This window comes from Elgaria multicarinata, chromosome 12, assembly GCF_023053635.1.
Source record: "Elgaria multicarinata webbii isolate HBS135686 ecotype San Diego chromosome 12, rElgMul1.1.pri, whole genome shotgun sequence".
Taxonomy (NCBI): domain Eukaryota; kingdom Metazoa; phylum Chordata; class Lepidosauria; order Squamata; family Anguidae; genus Elgaria; species Elgaria multicarinata.
Window position 1 is genome coordinate 36,638,148 of NC_086182.1, and position 22,001 is coordinate 36,660,148.

Consider the following 22,001-nt stretch of genomic DNA (forward strand, 5'->3'; position numbering starts at 1 on the left):
AAACATCCTGGGATGGGAAAAGAGCAGCTTCCCCGAGGCTGAAACAGGCACATTTTCTCAAAACGGCTCCGCTTGTCTTGTCTGGACAGATTTCGGGAACCGGGGAGGGAGAAACGCAGCAGTGGTATTTTGGAAAGCCATTTCTCAGAAGCAAAACACAAACACACACACACACACCCCTGCCCCAGGGTGCTGTTTGCTATCTTTTCATTCTTTTGAAGGCCAGAGAACAAGGTCTTGAAATAGGATCCGCTTTTCATTAGAGGGGGAACGAGCAGCGTTTGCATCTTCCCTCCGTCCCTGGGTCCTTCCTTCATGCAGCTAAAACCACCTCCGCTGCACGGATATGAAATGGATCGGAAAGTGACAGACTGGCTATCTCACAGCGCAGCCATTTATCTGCTGCTATCGGGTCTCAGCAGCTGGCTGTGGCTTAAGGTGTCTGGACACTCTCAAAGGACATTTCTGCACGGTGTATCACACTCCCACCAGAAAGAGACTACTTCTGGTGCTTCGTTGATTGGTTTTTCTTATTCTTTTAAAAACAGGGCAGTTTTGAAAGCCAACCCGCAAGCAGCACATACGTGCCCAAGAAAACAGAAGAGACAAAGAGCTTCAAGCAAGACTCAAAACCCATCGAGATTGAGGGGAAACAAGATTTTGCCACGGTCCGTCAAGAGGCTTACAGGTATGTGGCCAGGTAATGGCCCAATGTCTGACTGGGTGATTCCGGACAGGGATTGGAACAGCAGCAGCTTAAACAAGTGCCACGTTCTCTTTTGCAGGCCCATCCCAACTGCCTGCCTGTCGCTGGCAAAGGTGGCCTCACTCAGCAACAGAAGTCAAGGCAGGGAACAGTTTTTCAAAAACCAAAGCGTGAATGTGCCAAACGGAAGGGTCAGGCTTCAGAAACTAACAGCTGACTATATTAGATATCAGAGAGGGGGGAATCACAAATTTTAAAATGATACTCCCAATGCTCATGCTTGGATATATCCGTAGCAAAGAAGATGCTTATATTCACACACAATAAAAAATGGACTAAGTTCATCAACACAAACAAGGCAGTAACATCTTCGTAAAAAACACACACACACACAAAGTAAAAAAAGAAAGGTGTTATTTACAAACTGTACATTCAAATTACAAAGGAGATTAAGAAAACAGTTATGAACAGCCCCTTACTCCCACCCTCACCTGCAAAGTTTCCTGTTCTGTATGAAAAAGTATTTGCACCTTGTAGGAATTCCAATCGAAGACCCTCAAGAGCAGGCAATTAAGGGGAAATGCAAGAGCTTTAAACGTTGCATGTTAACTTCCCAACCAACCTCTTTAGCTGCTGCAGACAAATTTATTGTCAAACAATAATGAAGAACTCCAGCTGCCCCTTTTAGGAAAATGCAACAGGAACTCCCTGCACAATCCACAAGTCAGGAAACCCAACGATACGCTGCGCTGATTTAAACCATGAAGCTCAGAGTCACCAACGAGCGCGTGGTATCAACCACATCCAGCAGCCACAGCCGAAACCGTCTATGCTCCGGGGCACACAAGGAAGGTGCCTCAGTGAAAGCGTCCTCTCCCCACACACCCTGAGATCTGGGGCACAGCTGAAGACCCGGTGTGGTGCTTCAAGTGCTCTGTGAGATTAATCTCTAAGGGGCCAGTTGCTTTCAAGCGTGCTGCATTTCCATTCAAGCAGGTTCCTCACCACGGCTGACCCTCACACTCCTTCTAGCACAACATATACACTCCAGGACTCCCATCAGCCCCCCTGTCTGTCTGTCTGGAGACAGAAAGCTGCTCCCTGCATCACCTGGAGGGGCCCCTATAAGGTGAAACTCATGAACACCGGGTTGCTAGGGCCCCTTGTGGCGGCGCAGGGCCTTGGGGGGACGTTCTCGCACCTCTTAGGCGGGCCATTTACATGTCCTCAACACTCCACTTGTACGCCAGCTCCTGCACCGCCTTCTTGCTTGCGATTCTGGCAAAGCGCTTCTGCTCAAAACCATTGGACCTACAGAAACAAAGACAACAGTAAGGTGGGCCGTAAGGAACTTTGGGAGAAACACATATGGGGCAGGGTGAGGGATGGGGGGGGATGGATGGTCTTCACTGTGCTACCAAGACCTTCCTCACATTTCCAGGCCCCAGGTCAAGTCAGGATAAATATGCCAGGGAGGAGGAGGAGGGGGGAGGAGCTGAAGAGGGGTCTCTCCCCTAACCGTGCAGGAGCTCGACTGTCCTCTTTCAAACTCCTCCTAGGGATGTAGCCTGACGAGGAGCATCCTGGAGTTTGTAAGGGGCTGCGGATGGAAGCAAAAGCAAACTGCCCCCTTAGCAGAAGTCTTTCCAACCATGAGCCAATATTACGTGTAGGGAATACAGCATGTGTCCATCACACTGTTCTTCGGGTGTAGAAATCATCTATTACCATCACTGCCGGGAAGAAAGACTTGCCTGTCAACTCCATCCCAGCGATATCCAGGCCAGATGTTGAACCTGTTGAGTGGGGGAGCAGGTCCGCTATACTTGGGTTTTTCTGGAGCAGAGGGAGGGAGGGAAGCAAGCAAGCAAATCGCTTCATCAATTACTTTTCCAGTCCAGCCAGAGTTCTGTTGGTGACGACCCAAAACACACCCACAGGGAGTTGAGGGAGGGACCTGGCTTTGCCCACCGCTAACGCCAGCCGCCTCCAAACTCCCCACGTGATGCATGGAGGAGACTGTGCGAGAGGGCCAGGTGGCGCTGCTGTGACACCCAGGTGACAGCTGAGAAGCAAGAAGGCTGCTCTGCCGTGAAATCCCTTAGACAGACATGCGTGGAGCCACCTGCGACCGCTGCCTGCTCTTTGAAAAGCAAGCGTTCAACCCCCAGCGTCGAAGGGAGCCTGAAAGCAGGATCTGAGAGTTGACTGCAGCTCCGGAAGAGGTGGAGCCTTCACGCACGTGTGCACGACTTTCCATCCTGGACGCCGCAACCCTTTAGTCACTGCTCTTGCACTGGCTGCCCCCCACCCCCAAGATTGAGCTTGAGAACTTGCTGCAAACTCCCTTCCGCTGCACCTCTTCAGACGAGGACTACTTTCATGCAGAACGTTCAAGCTCCATGCTGCAGCAAGTCAGATCGCCCCTCCTAGCAGCGCCAGCTCAGCGCCTCTCCCGGGGCTCCACAGCCACACCATCCCCATCCCCACAGTCACTCCTGGCTGCCAGGCTGACCTTTGGGGTCTTTCCTCTCCTTGACCTTCTTCTTCCTTAGGAAGTCGGCCATGGGGTCGCCTTCCCGCTCCTGCTCCCGCAGCATCTTGTCCAAGTCCTGGTCATCGATGTACCGGGCCAGAGGCTTCTGCATTTCTTTCACTGCATCCTCCACGTTTTGCTGCTGCTGCCTGCTCTGTGCGAGGCTGCAAGAGACACAAACGCAAGCAGTGAAGAAGCCGCTGGCCTGGAGCGTCCTGGCTTGCCGCTTGGCAGCTGTAGGACACGTTATCAAGAGAGATTCGAAAAGGGGAGAGAGTCTCAGGCGGCAAAACCCCATGGATGGTTTTGCTCTTAGGAGAGAGAGGGGACTGCAGCTCAGGCACAGTGGACAGACTTTGCATGGAGAGGGTCTCAGGTTTAGCCTCGGGCTAAAAGGGATCAGGGGACAAGCGCTGGAAAAGAGGCCTCTCTGCCTGGCCCTCTGGGCAGCTGCTGCCCGTCAGAGGCGAAGACAATCCTGGGCTAGACGGACAAACAGCCTGACCTGGCCGAAGGCAGCAGCTTCCCTCCTGACCGGCACGGGCTTCTCTTCCCCCCCACCCCTCCTCCTCCTCCTCCACAGAAGGAAAGGGGGCTCAGCGAGGCCCTGGCCCTCCGAGGACCCAGCCACACTCACCCCTTCCCCCACTTGGCGTACTGCTCGTCTCGCTCAGATTTCTCTTCCGCTTTCTTGCGCTGTTCCAGCCATTCCTGCTTCAAGTCCCTCTTGCGCCCCGACTTATCCCGGAAAATGGTTTCCGCCTGCTGCGATTCAGCTGAAAAAGGAGCCGGACACATCAGAGCGCCCAAAAGCCATCACAAAAGCCAACTCAATCCATTCTGTGCATTCAGAGCATCCGCTCAACCTTCCAATTACTGGCTTTGGATCTTTCAGTAGAAAAGCAGGGGATCAATCACGAATGGGTTTATTTTTTTTCCAGCTTGTGGGAAATGTAGCTCTCGGGGCTTCAGAACTTTACTTTGGGTCTTGCATTGCGCTACGGCTTGGCGGATTACGCTTTCAGCTACCGCCATCACTACCAAGAGCAAAGCTCCACAGGTGAGCGGTGAAGAAACACATCTGCGTTTCCTTTGGATCTACTGGATGTTAATTTCACTAGGCCCTGCCTTTAGTTCTCTCTGCCTTTGCAGAGAGCATAATATTCAATAATGTAATAATAATCTGGATCGAGGCGGGGAACAACACCAAATATAAAAATACTATAAAATATATAAAACTGATTAAAAACATATAAAACTGCCGTATTTCTTCAATTGTAAGACGCCATCGATTGTAAGACGCACACTAATTTCAGTACCACCAACAGAAAAAAAGCTTTGATTCTAAGAATAATAATCGCACTGGCGATTCTAAGACGCACCCAGTTTTTAGAGATGTTTATATGGGGGGAAAAGTGTGTCTTAGAATCGAAGAAATATTTCTTCGATTCTAAGACGCACTTTTTCCCCCATATAAACATCTCTAAAAATGGGGTGCGTCTTAGAATCGCGGGTGTGTCTTAGGTTGTTTTTTTCTGTTGGTGGTACTGAAATTAGTGTGCGTCTTACAATCGATGGCGTCTTACAATCGAAGAAATACGGCAATACATTATTAAACTAACAGGCATTTTAAAATCCGACTGGGTAGGCCTGCCTGACCCAGTCTTTACAGCTTTTTTAAATTCAGAAAGACTGCTGAGTTGGCAGAAGACTGTTAAGTTATGCCGTCATGGGCAGTGCTGTGGCCGCACGGCCCAATCAAGGACCGTGCAATCAGTGCAAATGAAACCGACGACACCGAGGCTGCACGGTAGCCAATACCGCATCACCAGGTTTGGAACCCTCCTCCTCCTCCTCAGCTGGTTGCCCGCGGTGGCTGTGGGAGGCGAGCGGCCTGTCTCGCCTGTGGGTCAAGAGAACATGTTGGCATGTTATAAACTCCTGGATTTGAGCAGAAAAGAAGGGGAAAGACGGGGAGCGTTTGCGCGTGCTCCGCTATTTCTCCATTTGCTCTGAGGAGTCTGGCAAGCACAATCCCAGTATGGAAATGCACTTTAATGAGGGGTGGGTTGTAATTCATTTTTTCTGAGTGTAGAGGGAAAAAATATACAAACTGGATTATATTTCATTTGTGAACCTGAAACAAAAGCAGGAGCTGGCTTATAACTCATTTGTGAGTCTGAAAAAAATGATAAACTGTCTTAGAATTTGTGTGTGAGCGTGGGGAGGGGGAAGCAGGCTGGCTTATCATTCATTTGTGGCTATGGAAAAAAACATAAACCAGCCTTTAATGCATGTGTGGATTTTTTTTTTTAAAAAAAACAAATTGGCTTCTAATGCATGTGTGAATCTGGAAAAATCACGGGCGGGCTTATAACTGATTTGCACAATGCTGTATCTTGGGGGGAAAAACATGCTGGGTGGCCAACTTTTGCATCTTTAAAAGCTCCTCTTCACAACGTTGCCTCTGGCAACCCTTTGGCTGACCCACCCTCCCCACCCCACCCCGCATGAGACTGGCCACTTGCTGCCACTGATCGCAGGGAACGCCACGCCACGCCACGCCACGCCTGCATGTGCCAATCCCCCTGCATCACTACTACACTTGCAGGAGGGCCAGGCCAAAGCCCCGCCAGGCGCAGCGTTTCTTCCCGGAAAGCACTTTGAGCCCTGCTGCACCGACACATCCCTAGGAGGGACGGCATGGCCATTGGCCTCCCACCCCCTGGATTCTAGGCAGAAAAGCCGGCATGGCCCAGTAGGCTGGACGTAAGTCCGAGAGAGCTGGGTTCAAGTTCTGCCTCTGCATGGATTCGTCAGGGGACCTTGGGCAAGTCTGACTCCCAGCGCCAGTGTCCATCAACCACCAGGACGGAGAGACAGACCGGGGGGAAGGGGGGGCACAGTGCGCACCTTCCAGATGTTTGCCGCCGCCGCTGCCGCCCTGCTTCCTGAGCTCCTGCTGCTCCCTCCTTAGCAGTTCAGCCGACACCAGGCCAGCTTTGCCCCCCGAAAGCATCTGGGGGCCCTGCAAGCCAAAAGCAGCAAAACAGCCGTTGTCAAACAAAGCTAAACCGAAGGGTATCTTCATGCCACCTGCACCAAAGAGCCACGGAACTCCACTGTGGCTGCTTCAGCCCAGCGTGGCCTGGGGGGCACGTTACTGCCCTCGGCGCATGCCCACAGCACACAGGCTCCAGGGGCTGGGCCTCAGGGGGTGTCAGCGGCAGAGCCCTCACCCTTTGGCTGTTAGCCCTCCCTTTGGAGTCCGTGGTCTGAGGAGCGGGGGAGAGGGGAGGCGGGCTCCTGGACCTGCGGACCTTCTGGTGAGCTTCTCGACCCCTTCGGGGAGGAGACAAATCAGAGTCTGAAGACCTGCGCCGAGTCCTTCTGGGAGGAGAGAGATCGGAAGAGGGCTTTTGCTGCCGCCCGCCCGCAGAGTGAGTGGACCGTGGCGGGGAAAGGTCTGAATCGGAGGAGGATCTGGCACTCTTCTTCAGCAAGGGGGAATCAGAACCAGACTCGGAATCGTGTCTCTGGCGTTTCCTCGGTGAAGGTGCCCTCGGATTACGCTGCTTAGCGCCTGGAGAAGAATCACACACGCACCAGACGCATTAGCAACCTTGACTGGGCATTGACCAAAGTTTCAACAGGAATTATGGGCTGTTCACACTCCTGGCAACACTCCACTCTAGAGAAATTCTAGCCCTTTCCCCACGTCTACTTGCCTCTGGATGACAGCTGCTTCCGAGGAAGCAACAGGTCTGCATCAGAACTGCAAGTTTTCATTTGGGTTGGTAACACGTCAGGGGTCGCCTGCCACCTCTGATGGGCTGAGGGCAGGTCTGGGAAGCATTCCTGGTGGCCTCTGCCCAAAGTTCTACTATTATTTTTGCCTGCCCCAGAATGGAGCCTTTTAGGAGACAGATCAGAGGAGTCCCAGCAGCCCCTCCTGGGCGGGGACCGGTCTGGGGTGTCCCGGCGGCCCCTCCTGGGCAGGGGCCGGTCTGCTGAGTCATGGCGGCCCCTCCTGGGCGGCGACTGGTCTGGCGTGTCCCAGCGGCCCCTCCTGGGCGGCGACTGGTCTGCTGAGTCATGGCGGCCCCTCCTGGGCGGCGACTGGTCTGGCGTGTCCCAGCGGCCCCTCCTGGGCGGCGACTGGTCTGCTGAGTCATGGCGGCGGCCCCTCCTGGGCGGAGACTGGTCTGGCATGTCCTGGTGGCCCCTCCTGGGCGGGGACTGGTCCGTTGAGTCATGGCTGCCCCTCCTGGGCAGCGACTGGTCCAGTGAATCGTGGCGGCCCCTCCTGGGCGGGGACTGGTGCTTTGTTTTCTTCTGTTTTGTGGCTTCTGAACTGGAATGTAAAAAGGAAAACCAAAGTGCATGTTAATCAAAGCTTCTAACAGGTGAGCCAGTTTCAATTCACATTGTGTCATCACATAAGATTCTGTAAAGAATCTTTGGCCCTTGCATGGAACATGGCAGAGAGCAGAAGCAAGCTGGGAAAAGCTCCCCCAGCCAAATCATCTTTCATGGCCTGGCCTGCCTCCTGGTATTATCACTCAACACCACCTGCCCCAGAAAGCTTCAACAGGTGAGCTGTAAGTAGTCTGCCGTATGCATCCTTTCTTCAAAGTCTTTCAACTATTCCTGTTTTAGCTTGGCATCCCTCTCATATGCTACCATAAGCCCATCCAGTCGTAGCCATGCGAAACAGATGTCATTGAAGACTACCTGCATACCTTTCAAGAGCACACGGGCTGCACAGACAGGTTTCAGGTGGGCTTGTAACAAACTTTGTGTCTTAGTTTTGACTATTTCACAGAGCCAGCAGGTTACAAAAGTTAAGTGCTACAGTCTTTCCTTCCACCCACATGTTGACTTAAATAGTTGCTGCTACATCAAAAGCACAGGACACCTATCAGCAGCAGCAGATAAAAAGTTGTCTTGAGGTACCTCCCCTCCCATACAATAAAAACATCTTAGGAAACACAAAGAGTAGATATAGCAAGAAAAGGACAGGCCAACTGATCGACCAGCAGCCCCGCTCACCTGTTTGTTGATTTTGCAGTCACCGAAAGGTCAGAGCCTTGTGACTCTTCGTTCTGATCTAAAAAAGAAAGAAATTAAAGCTATTTTAACATAAAGAACTACATACAGACCAACATTATGGCGTGATCGACATTTGCATCTGCTTTTGCAATGCGTTTCCAAAGGAAAGCAAGGCCCAGAAAGCTGGCCCAGCCACCACCCATCCTGAATGAGATCATAAAAGGCCCTGCCAAGCTAAATGAAGCCCCTCCAGGATTTCTGGAGATCATCACCACTTTCACAAAACTGCATCTTTCCATCAAAGGCATGAATAAAGGATCGTATTTGGCACATCACACCAAGGCTGTTCATACTATCTGAACTCTGCCTAAGGTTTGATCATTGGTGCATAGCTTAGAGTCTTCAGAGTCAACTCCCGTTTAGAGGAGTTGTGTTGGCAGAGGTGCGGGCAGAGAGGCCACAGGGCACAGCAGATCCCCAGCTCCTGCCCTCCTCCCCACCCACCCCAGAATACCCCCTTTTCCCTCTCCTTGAAATTGCCTCTCCAACGTTGGGAAAGAGCTGCTGTGGTTCTTTCCACGGCAACTGCAAGAAGGCAAGAGGTGGGGGAGGAACCAGAAGGCAGAGCCCCCCCTCCCAAAGACGGGGGAGCATCTACAGCCTCAGGACAGAGATTTCCCCCCCCCCAAAAAAAACCCAAAAACTATAGTTCCTGGGATGCTCTCCCAGGGACCACCGGATTGCACTCTAAGGGAGGGGGGTGTATTTGGGCTTTTAACAGGAATTCTGATCCCTCCGCCAAGTTGCCCACCCCCACACGAGGGCTAGATGGATTATGCTGTCAGATACCCCCAGCGCTATCATCAGCAGGATTCATCGTCAGCTATGAAAAGTCATATTTGCATTTCCTTTAGATCTGCTGGGTGTGAATTTCACTGGGCTATGATTCTCTACGTGGCCTAAACACTAGGAAAGCATATTTATTTCCTTTCATAATTTCCTTCAGTGCAGTTCCTGCTACCCACTGGTTGCCCTTCCGCAAAGGTTTACCAAACTATTCCTCTTTTGCCAGGCCTAGCGTGAAGCTATTCCCTTCAAAAACCAAACGGGACTTGATGTAGGTGGGTGCCGATGTGCAGAGCTATCTCTATCCAAGTACTTCAGGGAGGAATAAGCCGCCACCCCACTCGAAGAATTGCAGAATGCTAACCTCCCAATAGCTTCCACTTGTTACTGGTTCGGAATTCTTCCATCCATCTAACTTCATCCGGTCGTTCATCAATAAACTCAGCCACCTGAAAGTAACAAGTAAGACAGGGGACCTGGCAATCTCATGGGGCCTGTCACACTGCAAAGCCAAAAGGTCCTCCAAGCAAGTACGAAATACACAGGTGTTGCCCACCGGTTCATAGTCTGAAGCCTCCATTTCCCATGTGTAAAATTGGAATTATGATGACCTCCATGGCACACGACTAGTAAGGAAAACCAATGCAGCAAAGCACTCTGAAGACATTACAATACTACATATATAACAGGCTCAAGTTAAAGGAAGCCAGATTCCAGCTGGGCATCAGGAAAAACTTCCTGACTGTTAGAGCATTACGACAATGGAATGAGTTACTAGGGAGGTTGTGGGCTCTCCCACACTAGAGGCCTTCAAGAGGCAGCTGGACATCTGTCAGGGATGCTTTAGGGTGGATTCCTGCATTGAGCAGGGGGTTGGACTCAATGGCCTTGTAGGCCCCTTCCAATTCTGCTATTCTATGATTCTATGATCTTTAGTAACAACTAATTGCTTGGTTCTGAGCCACCAACTACTCACCACAGGCAAGTCACCATCATCCCCCTCTTCTTCGTCCTTTTCCTGTTCAACAGGGATGCTTTTCCAGCTCATATCATCATCATCCACTATGCGCATTCTGGATATCAAGAGGAGAAAACATACGTGCGGTCACGAATCAGAATTATTTCTTTATACAGTAAGCTTTGAAAAACCTAAAATGTCCTCAAATGAGGAGCCCAGCAATGGCACGATTTAGCTTCTTGCCAGCACCTCGCCTCTAACCAACCTTCATGTGTTAGATCAATAAGCAGTGGGGTGTTAGAAGAGAGCCTGGCTCATTAGATTGGTGCCTACATAAACTCCCGCTGCAATGCACTTCTGTGTACGCCCTGAATGGCCCTTACTCCTCACTAGACAGGAGGGCAACCTCTGCCATTGAGGTATCACGGAACAACATTTGCCCGAGATGAGATTCATGACTGAGTGGAGAACTGAACCGTGCTTCTCACATGCAAACCCAACACTGTCGGATTTCAACTGGAGCTGCACAGCTGAGGGCCATCATCATCATCATTTGTTACCCGCCTCTTCCTCCGGATCGAGGCAGGGTACAACACAAATGCAAATGCTATAAAATACATATAACGGAGTAAAACATTTCAAACTAATACATTATTAAAAGCAGCACATTATTAAAAGGCATCTTAAAATTCAACTGGGAAGGCCTTACATGACCCCATGTAAGCTGGATCACTGCACAATTCCCTCTTTTTTGTTCATTACTATTCATGTGGTGCCTCATCTCCAGAAGAACACCTACCACAGGATCTGGGTGGCAAAGCACCACATGAAGGCCCTTTTATTTTCTCACGCTTCTCGGTCTCACAATCTTTTAGTGCTTCTAACACTATTTCCGCTATTTCCTTTCTCTGGCCATTTCTTCTCCTTCCCACGGTGGACTCAAACCCATAACATGCTGCCGTTACCATTTGCGATGGCACTTCCCCACCCCCCACCCCAGAATTGCATAAAAGAAGAAGAAGTCGGGGACCCGGGGACCCCCCTCCCTCCCTGCCTTCTGGGCGCTTGCAAACTAAAGCTCCGCCCTGGCCCGGCCTTCGTCAACTGGGTGCTCTCTAGCTGTTTTGGTCGTCGACTCCCATCAGCCTCAGCCAGCACCACAGCTAATGATCAGGGATGATGGGAACTGTAGTCCAAAACATTTAGAGGGCACGAAGCTGGGTAGGCTGTGGTAGACACACAGGAGGGAGGGAGGGAGGGAGGATGAGGGGAATCGGTCACCAGTGGGGGGGGGGGAGGCGAAAGATGGAGGAGGAGGAGGAGGAGGGGGTCCCGGGCCCGACAAGGCTGCAGGCGCCTCCGCCAGCCCCTTGCATTACGCGGCTGCCGTTGCCGCCACTGTGCGCGGTGGGGGGGGGGCGCTTTCCAAGGGGGCGGCCCCCTCCTGCCCCGAGGGGCTTACAATCAAGGCATTGCCACGCCGAGTGCAGGGGGAGGCGGCCGGCTGGCTGGCTGGTTCGGGGGAGGCGGGCAGCGGGGCGAGGGAACAGGGGGATCCTGCCGCCGCCGCCTCCACCCCGCGCGCCCCCGGCTGCCCTTCCCCGCTCTCACCGCCCGCCCGAAGGCTCCTTGCCCGCTTTCTTCTTCTTGCGCCGCTTCTTGTCCGCCTCGGCCCCGCCGGCCTCCAGGTAGCGCCGCCGCAGATACTCGGCCTTGGACAGGCCCGAGGCCGGAGGAGCCGCCGCCATCTTCGCCGGGAAGGCGGGCGGAAGCGCGGGACGGGGCGGCGGCGGGGCCAAAAGCAGAGGAAGCGGCCGCCCTCCGCCTCTATGGTCGGAGCTAGCCGGCAGAGCGGCCGGGGAGACGCGGAGCGCCCTCTAGCGGCCGCGCTGTGGCGTGGAAGCACAAACGAGGCGTCCTCGGCCCCGCCGCGTGCGGAGGCAGGAGAGCGGGAATGGGCGTGGCCGGGTGGCCTGCTTTACAGAGAACACGGCTGAATAGGCCAAGCCTGGCTTAAAGGCAAAAGAACCCTGAGAAGGGAGAGCAGCGGGGGCCATGACGCTGCCCCCCTCCCCGCTCCTGTTCTCTCCAAAATGCAGCCACGTGGCCGGTGTTCTTTCTGTTTGAACTACCTGCTTCCTAAATTTGCATCCATCCAGATCAAGTAGCACAAGGGTGGGCAGAAAGCAGATCTCCAGATACTTTGGACTTTAGCGACTACCATTCCAAACCATTGGCCACGCTGGCAGGGGCTTCTGGGAGTTGGAGTCCAAAACTTCTGAAAACCTACTTTCTGTGCAACCGGGTGTCCTCTCTTTTGGCAATGTGTAACAGACTCCCCTCACCCCGCAAGCAGGAATCACTGCAAACTGCAGTGAAATTACAGCGACAAGCTGGGCTCCAAAGGGGGATGCAGCAGCCAGTGCCTTGAAACCCAGGAGACAAAAACGCCAGCAAAGCCAGGCTGTGACCAGCCCAAGGAGGGCAATGATCCCACACCCCAGCCCCTGCCAGAGCAGAGCGGAGCTCTATGCTACCTCCAGCATCACACGGAGACGACGAGGTGCAGCCTTGGGTCTGATGCAGCAACGCTTCTCCCACAGTTCACTCCACAAAAGGGGGTTGGCGGAACACTGGAAACCCCAACTGGCAGCAGGGATGGCTAGAAAAACCTCCCCTTGGGGACTGGCGTGGGGTTGTGGGTGCCTGGCCTTCAGCACCATTCATGCCGTGGTTCCAAGGCGGAGGAGGAACAGCTCTGGCTGACAGCCCTCACCATCAGCATTTTCGGGAAGAGATCACCCCACATGCCACCCATATGCGAAGGGGAGAGGGGGCTGCATCAATGTCCCCAAGCTTGCGGACTGAGGGAGCATCCAGCCTGCCAGGGTGGAACATTCCCAGGATTTTCAGACCAAGGCCCACTTCAAAGTCCAGCAAGGAACGGGAGCCGGACGTTCTTTCTCAGGACACCCAAGTCCCCAAAGCTCAGGACACCAGCAGTTCCCTGGAAAAAGGAATTACACTTGGGACTATTACAACACTCCAATTTTTATTGCTCCAGAGAAAACAGAAGGAAACAAAACACCCGCAGAGGAAGGGGGGAAAGTGGAGGGGGGGCTAGGCTGTCAATGCTGCAGCCTTCCATAGAAATACAAGCCACCGTGCATGCACCAAGCAGCACCTGATACGCAACAAGTGCTGAACAACCTGAAAGCCTACACACCAGGAAGGCGATAGGGCTGAGGAGGAGAGAAGGTGGGGGGACGGGTAAGCTCAGGATCACTTACATTGTCTGTACAAAACAGGACTCACTCCCCCCTCCCCTCCCCTCCCTAAACATGAAATCAGTCTCCAAGTAAGCTTTGCTTCAGCTTTAATAGGTGAGCCAGGCCGTGCTGGGAGCCTCCCGTGGGCCAAGCTCAATCTTGCCTGCCACAAGCAAGCCATTGCCCTGGGGCTGGGACAGTTCTGCGCTCTCTCGGTGCGGTGCCTGCGACGCCGGCTTGGCCTTCCCCCGGCCCTGCTACCGGCTGGAGGGGACGTCTGCCTCGTAGCCTTCCGTCTTCATGTCGTTGAGGCCTAGCTCCTCGTTCTGCTCAAACAGCCGCTCGTAGCGCTCCACTCGCATCTCTGGGTCTTCCTCAGGGGCGTACGCGTTCTGCAAGCATCGCAGGGCAGCGTTAGGTGGGGGTGCGGCCACTAAGCCCTTCTGCCCCTGATGCTATCAGACAAGGGGTGGGGTACCTGGGAGAGCACCACCGAGGCGGCAAGGGAGCAGCCAGCTCAGGTTAGGAAGAAATTGAGCAGGCTCTGCAAGGTCAAAAGCAGGTCTAGGGTTAGGCCCTTTCTCTATCCCTTTTCCAGGTGGGCAGGACTGGCAGCACGTTGCTCAGCAGGGGCTTTTCCCCGTCCCAAAGTGCTTCCTCTTTTGCCTCGGAGCCCACGGCGGGGGGGGGGGGGGAGGAGAAAGCAGCCTCCTCAAGCAATTTCTATGGCTGACTAGGATTTGAGTGGAGCCTCATACGTGCAACCCACAGGCTCCTCAACTCCTAACTTACGTGCTTCCTTTCCTCCCCTTCCTATTAAGCACCAGTATCAATTCCACATTTGTGGGGTGGTCTCAGGGGGCCACCACACACGGCTTACGGGGCTGGGGGTGGCTGTAGCCTGCAGGGGGTGGCACTCCTGCTTAACACACCCGTTCTCAGCAATGCCAATGCTTTAGGCTGCTCGCTGTACCTCATTCGTTCAGCGGATAATTAACACTTCTTTCTCCCAGACAAAGAGTAGTACTGTGAAACTCAAGAACCTGCAAGTGCAAACAGCGACCAAAGCCGCTATCTTTCCTTCAAATTCCTTGCTTTTGGGGGAAACCAACACAGTCACCACTTCCTATGGGGCTAGCCACTCTTGCGGCCCCTCGCCTCTCCCACCCCGCTGCCATTTCACTCTACCTGGAGGTAACTGTTCCCTGCAGGGTCATCCAGGACAAGATGCACCCTCAGCTGCCCGTCCATGATCTGAGGGGAAAGCAAACCGATGAGCGCGCTCAGGGAAGGCTTCACCCCCCCTCCTCCGCCCAGCCAGAGAACCAGCCCATGTGCAGGGGCAGCATCAATCCAAAGTGCCTTGGTGGCCACTCCCTGGCTGTGGAACTCCTTGCCGACAGAGGCTAGCTTGGCTATCACTCTGTTGCCCTTCCATTGGCAGGCAAAGACGTTTTCATTGAGGCAGACCTTCAGCATAGAAGCTGGTCTGCGGCTCAAGGGTGGGTGTTTTTAATTAGCCAATGCTGCTTATTTCTTTTGCTTTTATGCTGTTTTAGTTACAATTTTGTTTTAATTCATGTTTTAGTTTTAGCCACCTTCACTGGCATTCATTGGCAAAGAGGTGGCATATAAAATAACTGCTGTTAACGAGGCTTCCTGTCATGCAATGGCCCCGTTGGAAAGTTGAAGAGCAAAACGCTGCCTCACCCGCTGTAGTTTCCTGCCAAACGCGTGGAGTTTTCCGGCTCTGTCAGGGGTAGAGCTGTCTCCCAGCGTGAAGGGGTTCCTTGCCACCTGTGGGAGGGATGACTTCCTGTGAGGGCCCTGCTCAACGCCAGCTCTTTCCCAGGGAGCCTGGCAGGTTCAACCTTCCCATGGCCTAGCTGACAGCTCCTGCCTCCTTCCCCTAGGGACACCGGCACCCCACTTTCTGCTGGAGGTGGGGTGTTCTGCCAAGATCCCGCCAGCCACGTTTCTCCACCTGCAGGGCAGGCAACAAGCCAACTCAGAATAAGGTAGCTTCTGCTGTTTCCCACGTCTTGTTTCAAATGTGTGTTTTGATTCATTGCTCCTTCTTTTGCTGTAAGCTGCCCTGAAGGTGGGATGCCTATTTATTAAACAACAGCAACAACAAGCACTCACCAGACTCTGGATATCCTTCAGCAATCCTTCCAGAGTTGTGAATTTTCCACCCAGTGCTCCCATCCCCAGTTCAAACTCCAGCTCTGGAATCTCCACCCTGCAGGTTTCAGACTGCGGAAGAAAAGGAGGTTCCACTCAGAGGCGGAAGGGCCGGCGGCTGGGCTGCTTTGGCTGCTGCCACTCGCAGGAGAGGGCAACGACTGCAAGAGGCACGCTACCTTGAGGACGTCTCTGGTCATGTCCGAGGGGTCCGTCACACGCAGGGTGATCTTGGTCCCCAAAGGCTCTATGGCCCCTCCAGATTTAACCTGCAGGTCGGGAGGGAGGCAAACAGTGAGTGACACAGGCCGGGGCTCCCCTTGCTGTGAAGACCTAGAGGGGACCGGTCTCTTCCAGACGAAAAAGCTTCACCTCGTTTGTTCTGTGCCCACAGGCATCGCAGTTCGTGGCCATGATAATCACTTCTTTGAAATGGGGAATCTCTGAGGAGGGACTGTCAAGGCGAACCACATACAGACTCAAGCCGCCACGCTCACGCTCCTGGCTGGCTTGCACAAGGAGGTGGCTTCGCGAGCTCCCCGTGGCGTCAGACGCCCCCAGACTGCACCCCAAACACCACGGGGGGCACGGCTCTTCCCCAGACAAGCAGCCAACGCATGGCAGAACTGCTCTCGCTCTCACTCTCTCTTTGGACAAGGGCAATCCATCTGCCCCAGGCCCTTCACAGGCCCCACACTGCAGGACTGGAAGGCGACCTCTTCCTCTCGCACAGACTCAAAGGATACGCACCACCTTCATGTTTGTACTGGCTGGAGCATTGCATTCGGGACAGTTTGTGCTGAACTGCAGCACCTGGAACACAAGAGAGGCAACGTAGAGGCCTTTGTCCAAGGGCTACCCTCTTCCGGAGGACTCCTGCTAAACCCAGCGGGGCCCTCGGCGCTACACCGAGGCTGCACAAGCGCCAGGCCAGCCTCAGGGGACTCACCTCATTCCTCAGATCGTCAACAGAGTCAGTCGAGTTCTCCTTGGACTCCTCGGCCTGAGAAAAGACAGAGGGGTTGGAATTGTGTCCCCTGGTACGCAAGCTTAGGACCTACACTGAGGCTCAAAGGGCAAGAGATGCACAGCGCCGCATGAATCAGAACACTGCCGCATGACTGAGAACGGCACTGCATAAGTCAGGCGCTGCAGAGCCTTCACAAACCCACCAAGGGCAGACCCCCCCTCCCCTCCCCTCCCCTCACTCAGCTCACCTCTATTCCGAGCATAGCGGCCTGGTGAGCCGTTCTCCTGTAATGGGTGACCACCAAGGCTTCATCTCTCCGCGGGGCATGAGGGTTCTCCACAAAGCTGTTACCTGAGGGGTCATCCAGGACCTAGGGGAAAGGGAGGGGGGAAAGATCTTCATTTTGCTTCCACAGGGAACAGTGGGGTGACTGTTTGCACCGGCCAGGGGATCCCTCCGGGCAGCCCTGCCCTCATGGCACTTACGAAGGTGAAGGCAGAATCCACTTCTTTCAGGCGCTTCAGCTTGGAAATGAACACATCTATCTTTCCTGCCACGTCTCTGTCAGTTTCCTGTGACCAAAAAGCAGGTGCAGCCGCCTTTAGCATCCAGACCAACTTAGAAGAGGCTTTGCAGCAAATGACCACCAGCCTGCCCAATGGACACAGTTTCACTGGCCACCAATCTAGATGGCTTTAAAGGGGCAACAGAGAAATCCATGGAGGGGAAGGCTGCTGATCCTGAGAGCTAAATGCTACTTCCGGTATCAGAAGCAGCCCTGCCTCTCTGCCAACCCGGTTGGCCGCAGTGTGAACAGAATGCTGGCTTAGCTGCTTCTGCTTCTGTTCTTATGCCAAGCCAGACAGCGGGTCTCTCTAGCCCAGCAGCTCTCTACGGCTCCAACTGACAAGTGACTCTCCAGACAGCTGGCCTTGATTGAAGCCGCCTATTTAGGGTCGCAGGCCTACAAGAGAGGCATCCAAACAAACCAGGCAGTCTTTCAACGCTTCCAAACAATGCTCATGTTTAACTTCCCAAGGGATGGAGGCCTGAGGAAGCCTAATATCCACTCCATATCCAGGCTATTCCACAAGCACCACTGCAGAACCCGCCGTTGCCAGGAGTCTTTGCAGCGAGCAAGAAATCCAGCAACACGTAACACCGTCCCGCTCTGGAGCCAACCCTGAAGCCCCACAAAGCCACAGGCCAAGAGGAAAGCACTCCGACGGATCGCTTGCAAGCGGCTTACCCTGCGGCCTGGCTGGTCCTGCTCCAGTCCGGCTATGGCTCTGCCAATTAACCCTTCCAGGGTGGTAAGAGCTGGTGAGAGGGAGGGGAGGAAGCCAGAGACATTAGTACCCCACCAGGCGCACCAGCAGTCTTCCAGCGTGGCGCACAAAAGGACTGTGACTATGAGGTTGGGCTGTTCGCTGGCTCTCATGAACCGAGGTTAGCGCATCCTGCCAGCAGCCAAACCCTCTGCAGCGAGCCAAAGACTGGGTGGCCACAGGGAACAGAAGCCACCACTGCTGTTCCTTGGAAGGGGGCCGCAGCAAGGCAGCGTCCGTGCCAGAGCCCCCTTTCTCTACCGTGACCCACTGACCCAACTAGCTGGAGAAAATACAAGGGATGGAACTAGCATGCTGGCCGGGTGCCAGAACAGAGGGTGAGCTGGAAGTGGAACAGAGGAACGCAGCCAAAAGCCACCACTGCTTTGGAAAGCAGTCAGCCCTTGACCAGAAGCAGTATGAGAGCCTACAACTCAGTATTCAGGGAGAGGTTTATCAGGGGTCTGGATCCCATAGGCTGACCTCTGGCCCTTTTCTCGCAAATACGCCCTCCACACACCCCCCAAAAGCCCCAGTGGAACAGGCCACTTCCACACCCCTACGCAGCAGCTCCTCCTCCTCCTCAACGGGTCACCTCAACAGCGTCAAGAATGCGCTAGCTGCTCCTGCGTCCCACGACCATTGCTAGCAGCCCCAAGACATACCAAAATGACCATATACCCACCTCCCTTCTGAGAAAAAGCAGGGATTTCAAAGTCTAGCTCAGGGACTCTAGCTGTGGCACAGTCAGTCTTCACCACTTCCCTATTCATATCCTGGAGAGAATGATTTACAGGAGAGGTTACACCAGCCTTGAAGCCACCCTGCCAGGACAGGCCCAAAGCACACACGAACTACGGGAGGGAGATCAAGCCCACCCCACCAAGCCCAGCTGTGATTCAGAGACCCTTGCTGAGGCACCTGAAAACCCAGCCTTCCTCAATCTGTTTTGGATTTCAATTCCCATCAACCCCAGCCAGCATAGCCAGTGGCCAGGAATCCTGGGAGTTGCAGTCCAAAACACCAGGAGGGCACCAGTTGGGGAAGGAAGCCTTACTGGCTATCCATAGAGCAAGAGCACGGCATTCCCCTCAGACTGCTAGATGTTTAATCCTGGTTTCATAAACCTTGGTGACCAGACCACTCCCCACTCCCCCAGTTTTTTGAACTCTGCACCTATGGATGGCTGTAAAACATCTCTCTTTTGGCTTGGCTGAGTCACCTTTTACATTTGGAGCACTGTTTTACAGCTTGCTAAGTCCCTTAAGATTTGTACCTAGAGCCTTGGGAAGACGGCTGATGAAAGCTTTTATAAAGTGAGGGTACATTCAATCACATCATCATCATCGTCTGAATGAGCGCATAGACCTGTCTTAGCCGGCCCAAGGATTAAGGTAAGCATCAGAAGAGCCCTGCTCTCTGGCTCACCAGCAAGAGCCAATAGGGCGGCAGGGATAGGGGGGGCCTCTCTCAGTGGTGCCCCCCACACACACACACACACCTTTGGATCTCCCCTCCCTCCCAAAGAGACACATAAGGGCTTCATCACTGGTGGCTTTTAAAATAAGCCTTAAGATGGATACGTCCCAGTCTTCATTCAGTGCTTAGAAATCATTAGCAGCTGCTGCTACCGATGTGTCTTTGTTTAATTGTATGTTCAGTTTGTGGCAGTATTGTACATGGCCTTGTGAGGGCAGTGTGACCTAAGAGGTGGGTTAAAAATCTCTTTGCTAATAATATTTAATTTTAACGTTGACAAGAGCAGCTTAGCTTCAGGACAGCTGCTGCATCATGCTTCTTGGAACTGGGACCTTAAGCCTACTTCTGGGTGTGGAATTCTGGCGCAGGAAAGCAGCAGCCCAGCCAACCCACAGCCACGCAAAGCTTCCATGGGCCGGGTCTTCTCTGCTGCCAATAAGCTCTGTGATGCGTCCAGGTGTTGTGCAGTAAGACCCAAGGGGGCAGGATCCGTGCCAAGCCCAGTCTTCAGAGTTGCCAACATTGCTTCGCAAGCAACACTGCCGTCCTTAAGACGCTACCATGGGGTGCAGGAGACGGGCCCACCCACCTGCTTGTTCCGCACGGCCAGCGTGAAGCACACTCCTTGGTCCTGGATCCGGCCAGCCGACTGGATCTCAGAGTTTGCCCAGCTGCAGCTGCTGCAGGTGAAGGAGCTGACAATGATCTCCTTGAAGAACGGGATCCTGGTCAGCAGCAGCCGAGTCACTCCCTGGGGCGGGCGAGAGCAGAAACCTCAATAATGCCCAGAGGCTCACAGCCCTAAACGGCCTCTTTGCGCCCGCTTTGTGTGAACGTGCAGCCTTCATTCCAGAAGCAGAGCTCGGAAATAAGAGCCACCCACCCCTCTTTCCCAGATAACCCCCCCCCCCGTTCTCACAGCCCCAGAGGAGCCACAGCCCGGCCTCTGCCCCCCCTCCCGCCCCCAAACCTGGCACTATTGCTTTAGGGCCACGTTGCAGCGCCAGCGCCGCTCGGGCCAGGGAGCTCAGGCCAGAAGATGGGGGGCACGGCGGAAGGGGTCGGGGGGACACGGGGGAGGGGGCTGCCCCCTCCCCCCGTGGCCCCCTTCTTCTGGCCTGGTCTAAGGCCCAGAGCCACGCCCCCCGCCGAAGGCGCAGCGGGCGGGGGCACTGAGGACTAGGAGCTTGGGGGGCCCAGGCGGCGGCGCCCCCCCGACCCCCGCCCCGCTCACTTGGCGGTAACAGGCCATGCAGAGGGACTCGATCTCGGCCGGCAGCTGCTCCTCGTCCTCGGCGTTGAGCGGGCGGAACAGCCTGGAGGCGGAGGCGGAGGCCTCCCCCCTGCCGGGGTCCAGCGCCCCGAGGGCCGACATGCTCCCGCCTCGCTCCACGGCGCTTCCGCAGACTGGAACTTCCGGCACGCACATGCGCAGGCGCAACAAGGCTCCTCCCCCTCCTCCTCCTTTCCCCCTCCCCGCGGCCTAAAAGGGCAACGGCTTCGGCCGCGTGACGTCACGGGCGCCGGCTCAGGGCGCGCTACTCCCAGGCGGGCTCCTCGGCCCACACTAGGCCTCCACTAGGCAGAAGCTCAACTGGTAGGGTGACCATATGAAATGGAGGACAGGGCTCCTGTATCTTTAACAGTTGTATTGAAAAGAAAATTCCTCTTCATCACCACAGTTAAAGCTGCAGGTGCCCTGCCCTCTTTTAAATCTGGTCACTCTAGTATAGCTCCTGCAGCTTTAACTGTGGTGATGAAGAGGGAATTTCACCAGGTTCTCCATATATACAAATGACACCTGCTGAAATTCCCTTTTCTATGCAACTGTTAAGGATACAGGAGCCCTGTCCTCCTTTTCGTATGGTCACCCTATCAACTGGGGAAGCTGGCGAGGAGGAGGAGGAGGAGGCGAAGGCTGCCAGTGGCTACGAGCCCTGATGGCTCTGTGCCGCCTCCAGGATCAGGGGCAGCAAGACTGTGTGCACCAGTTGCTGGGGAACATGGGAGAGAGGGAGGGAGGGTGCTGTGGCGCCGTGTCGTGCTTTGTGAGTCCCTGGCCGACGGCCGGTTGGCCCCTGTGTGAACGGAGGGCCTAGATGGACCCTGGGTCTGATCCAGCCTCAGGGCTGCTCTTATTGAGCAGGGGGTTGGATTAGATGGCCTTGTAGACCCCTTCCAACTCTGCTATTCTATGATTCTATGTTCTGAGGAGGAGGAGGAAGAGGAGGAGGAGGAAGCGCCATGCCCAGCCCAGCAGTGCAGGCAGGCAGGCTGTGAGAGGCCTGAGCTGCTAGTCCTCAGTGGCACCTGCTGGGCCGGCCAGAGGCCGCCCCCCTCCCTCCCTCCCTCCCCCCCCCGAGCCCCCCAGGAGAGGCTGCAGGGTCTTTGGAGCCAAAGCCGCTCATTCTGTCAGAAGCTCCCCGCAGCGGCTGAGCCCACTCCATCAGGTGCGCCTCCTGGACCTGGCAGGAGCCTGCCCATATACAGCCAGGAGGGCGTTGTGAATCGTGGCCAGGGAGAAGGATTCCTGTGGAAGTTTCCCTTCACGGCAGCACAGAGCTCACTGCGACGCTGAGCCGGTGGACGCGCGCAGCGGAGGGTGTTTCCAAGAAGTCGACTAAACCCCTTCGCCCTCATTCAAAGCACAGGAAACAGAGTTGCATTGCTGGC

General features: G+C 54.6%; 2 protein-coding genes across 3 annotated transcripts; both read right to left on the reverse strand.

Moving 5' to 3' along the window:
* Positions 1-1,103: 1,103 nt before the first annotated feature.
* Positions 1,104-11,850, reverse strand: BUD13 (BUD13 homolog). Of its 2 annotated transcripts, none has more exons than XM_063139175.1 (11): positions 11,710-11,850; positions 10,117-10,213; positions 9,505-9,589; positions 8,295-8,352; positions 6,971-7,596; positions 6,563-6,825; positions 6,156-6,270; positions 3,880-4,018; positions 3,222-3,406; positions 2,461-2,542; positions 1,104-2,017 (listed from the first exon to the last, which is right to left on the reverse strand). In XM_063139175.1, the coding sequence occupies exons 1-11, from the start codon at positions 11,844-11,846 to the stop codon at positions 1,924-1,926; spliced, it is 1,881 nt and encodes a 626-aa protein (XP_062995245.1). In that variant the 5' UTR covers positions 11,847-11,850; the 3' UTR covers positions 1,104-1,923. The 2 variants fall into 2 exon arrangements, with proteins under 2 accessions (XP_062995245.1, XP_062995244.1); XM_063139174.1 differs by having other exon boundaries at positions 6,482-6,825.
* A 1,279-nt stretch (positions 11,851-13,129) lies between these two features.
* ZPR1 (ZPR1 zinc finger) lies at positions 13,130-20,730 on the reverse strand. Its single transcript, XM_063139077.1, has 14 exons — positions 20,563-20,730; positions 19,918-20,079; positions 18,535-18,625; positions 17,771-17,841; positions 17,007-17,093; positions 16,769-16,891; positions 16,501-16,554; positions 16,298-16,364; positions 15,924-15,994; positions 15,731-15,820; positions 15,513-15,623; positions 15,078-15,164; positions 14,556-14,621; positions 13,130-13,759 (listed from the first exon to the last, which is right to left on the reverse strand). The coding sequence occupies exons 1-14, from the start codon at positions 20,701-20,703 to the stop codon at positions 13,625-13,627; spliced, it is 1,356 nt and encodes a 451-aa protein (XP_062995147.1). The 5' UTR covers positions 20,704-20,730; the 3' UTR covers positions 13,130-13,624.
* Between the last annotated feature and the right edge of the window lie 1,271 nt (positions 20,731-22,001).

Coding starts and splice junctions, on each gene's coding strand:
- BUD13 (XM_063139174.1), bottom strand. CDS start 11,846: ATGGCGGCGGCTCCTCCGGCCTCGGGCCTGTCCAAGGCCGAGTATCTG. Junction 6,826..6,970: donor GAAGCAGCTGTCATCCAGAG/GCAAGTAGACGT, acceptor ATTCTTCTCCAG/GCGCTAAGCAGCGTAATCCG. Junction 2,543..3,221: donor GGAGAGGAAAGACCCCAAAG/GTCAGCCTGGCA, acceptor CCTCTGCTCCAG/AAAAACCCAAGTATAGCGGA.
- ZPR1 (XM_063139077.1), bottom strand. CDS start 20,703: ATGTCGGCCCTCGGGGCGCTGGACCCCGGCAGGGGGGAGGCCTCCGCC. Junction 15,624..15,730: donor TGACCAGAGACGTCCTCAAG/GTAGCGTGCCTC, acceptor TTTCTTCCGCAG/TCTGAAACCTGCAGGGTGGA. Junction 14,622..15,077: donor TTGGCAGGAAACTACAGCGG/GTGAGGCAGCGT, acceptor CTTTCCCCTCAG/ATCATGGACGGGCAGCTGAG.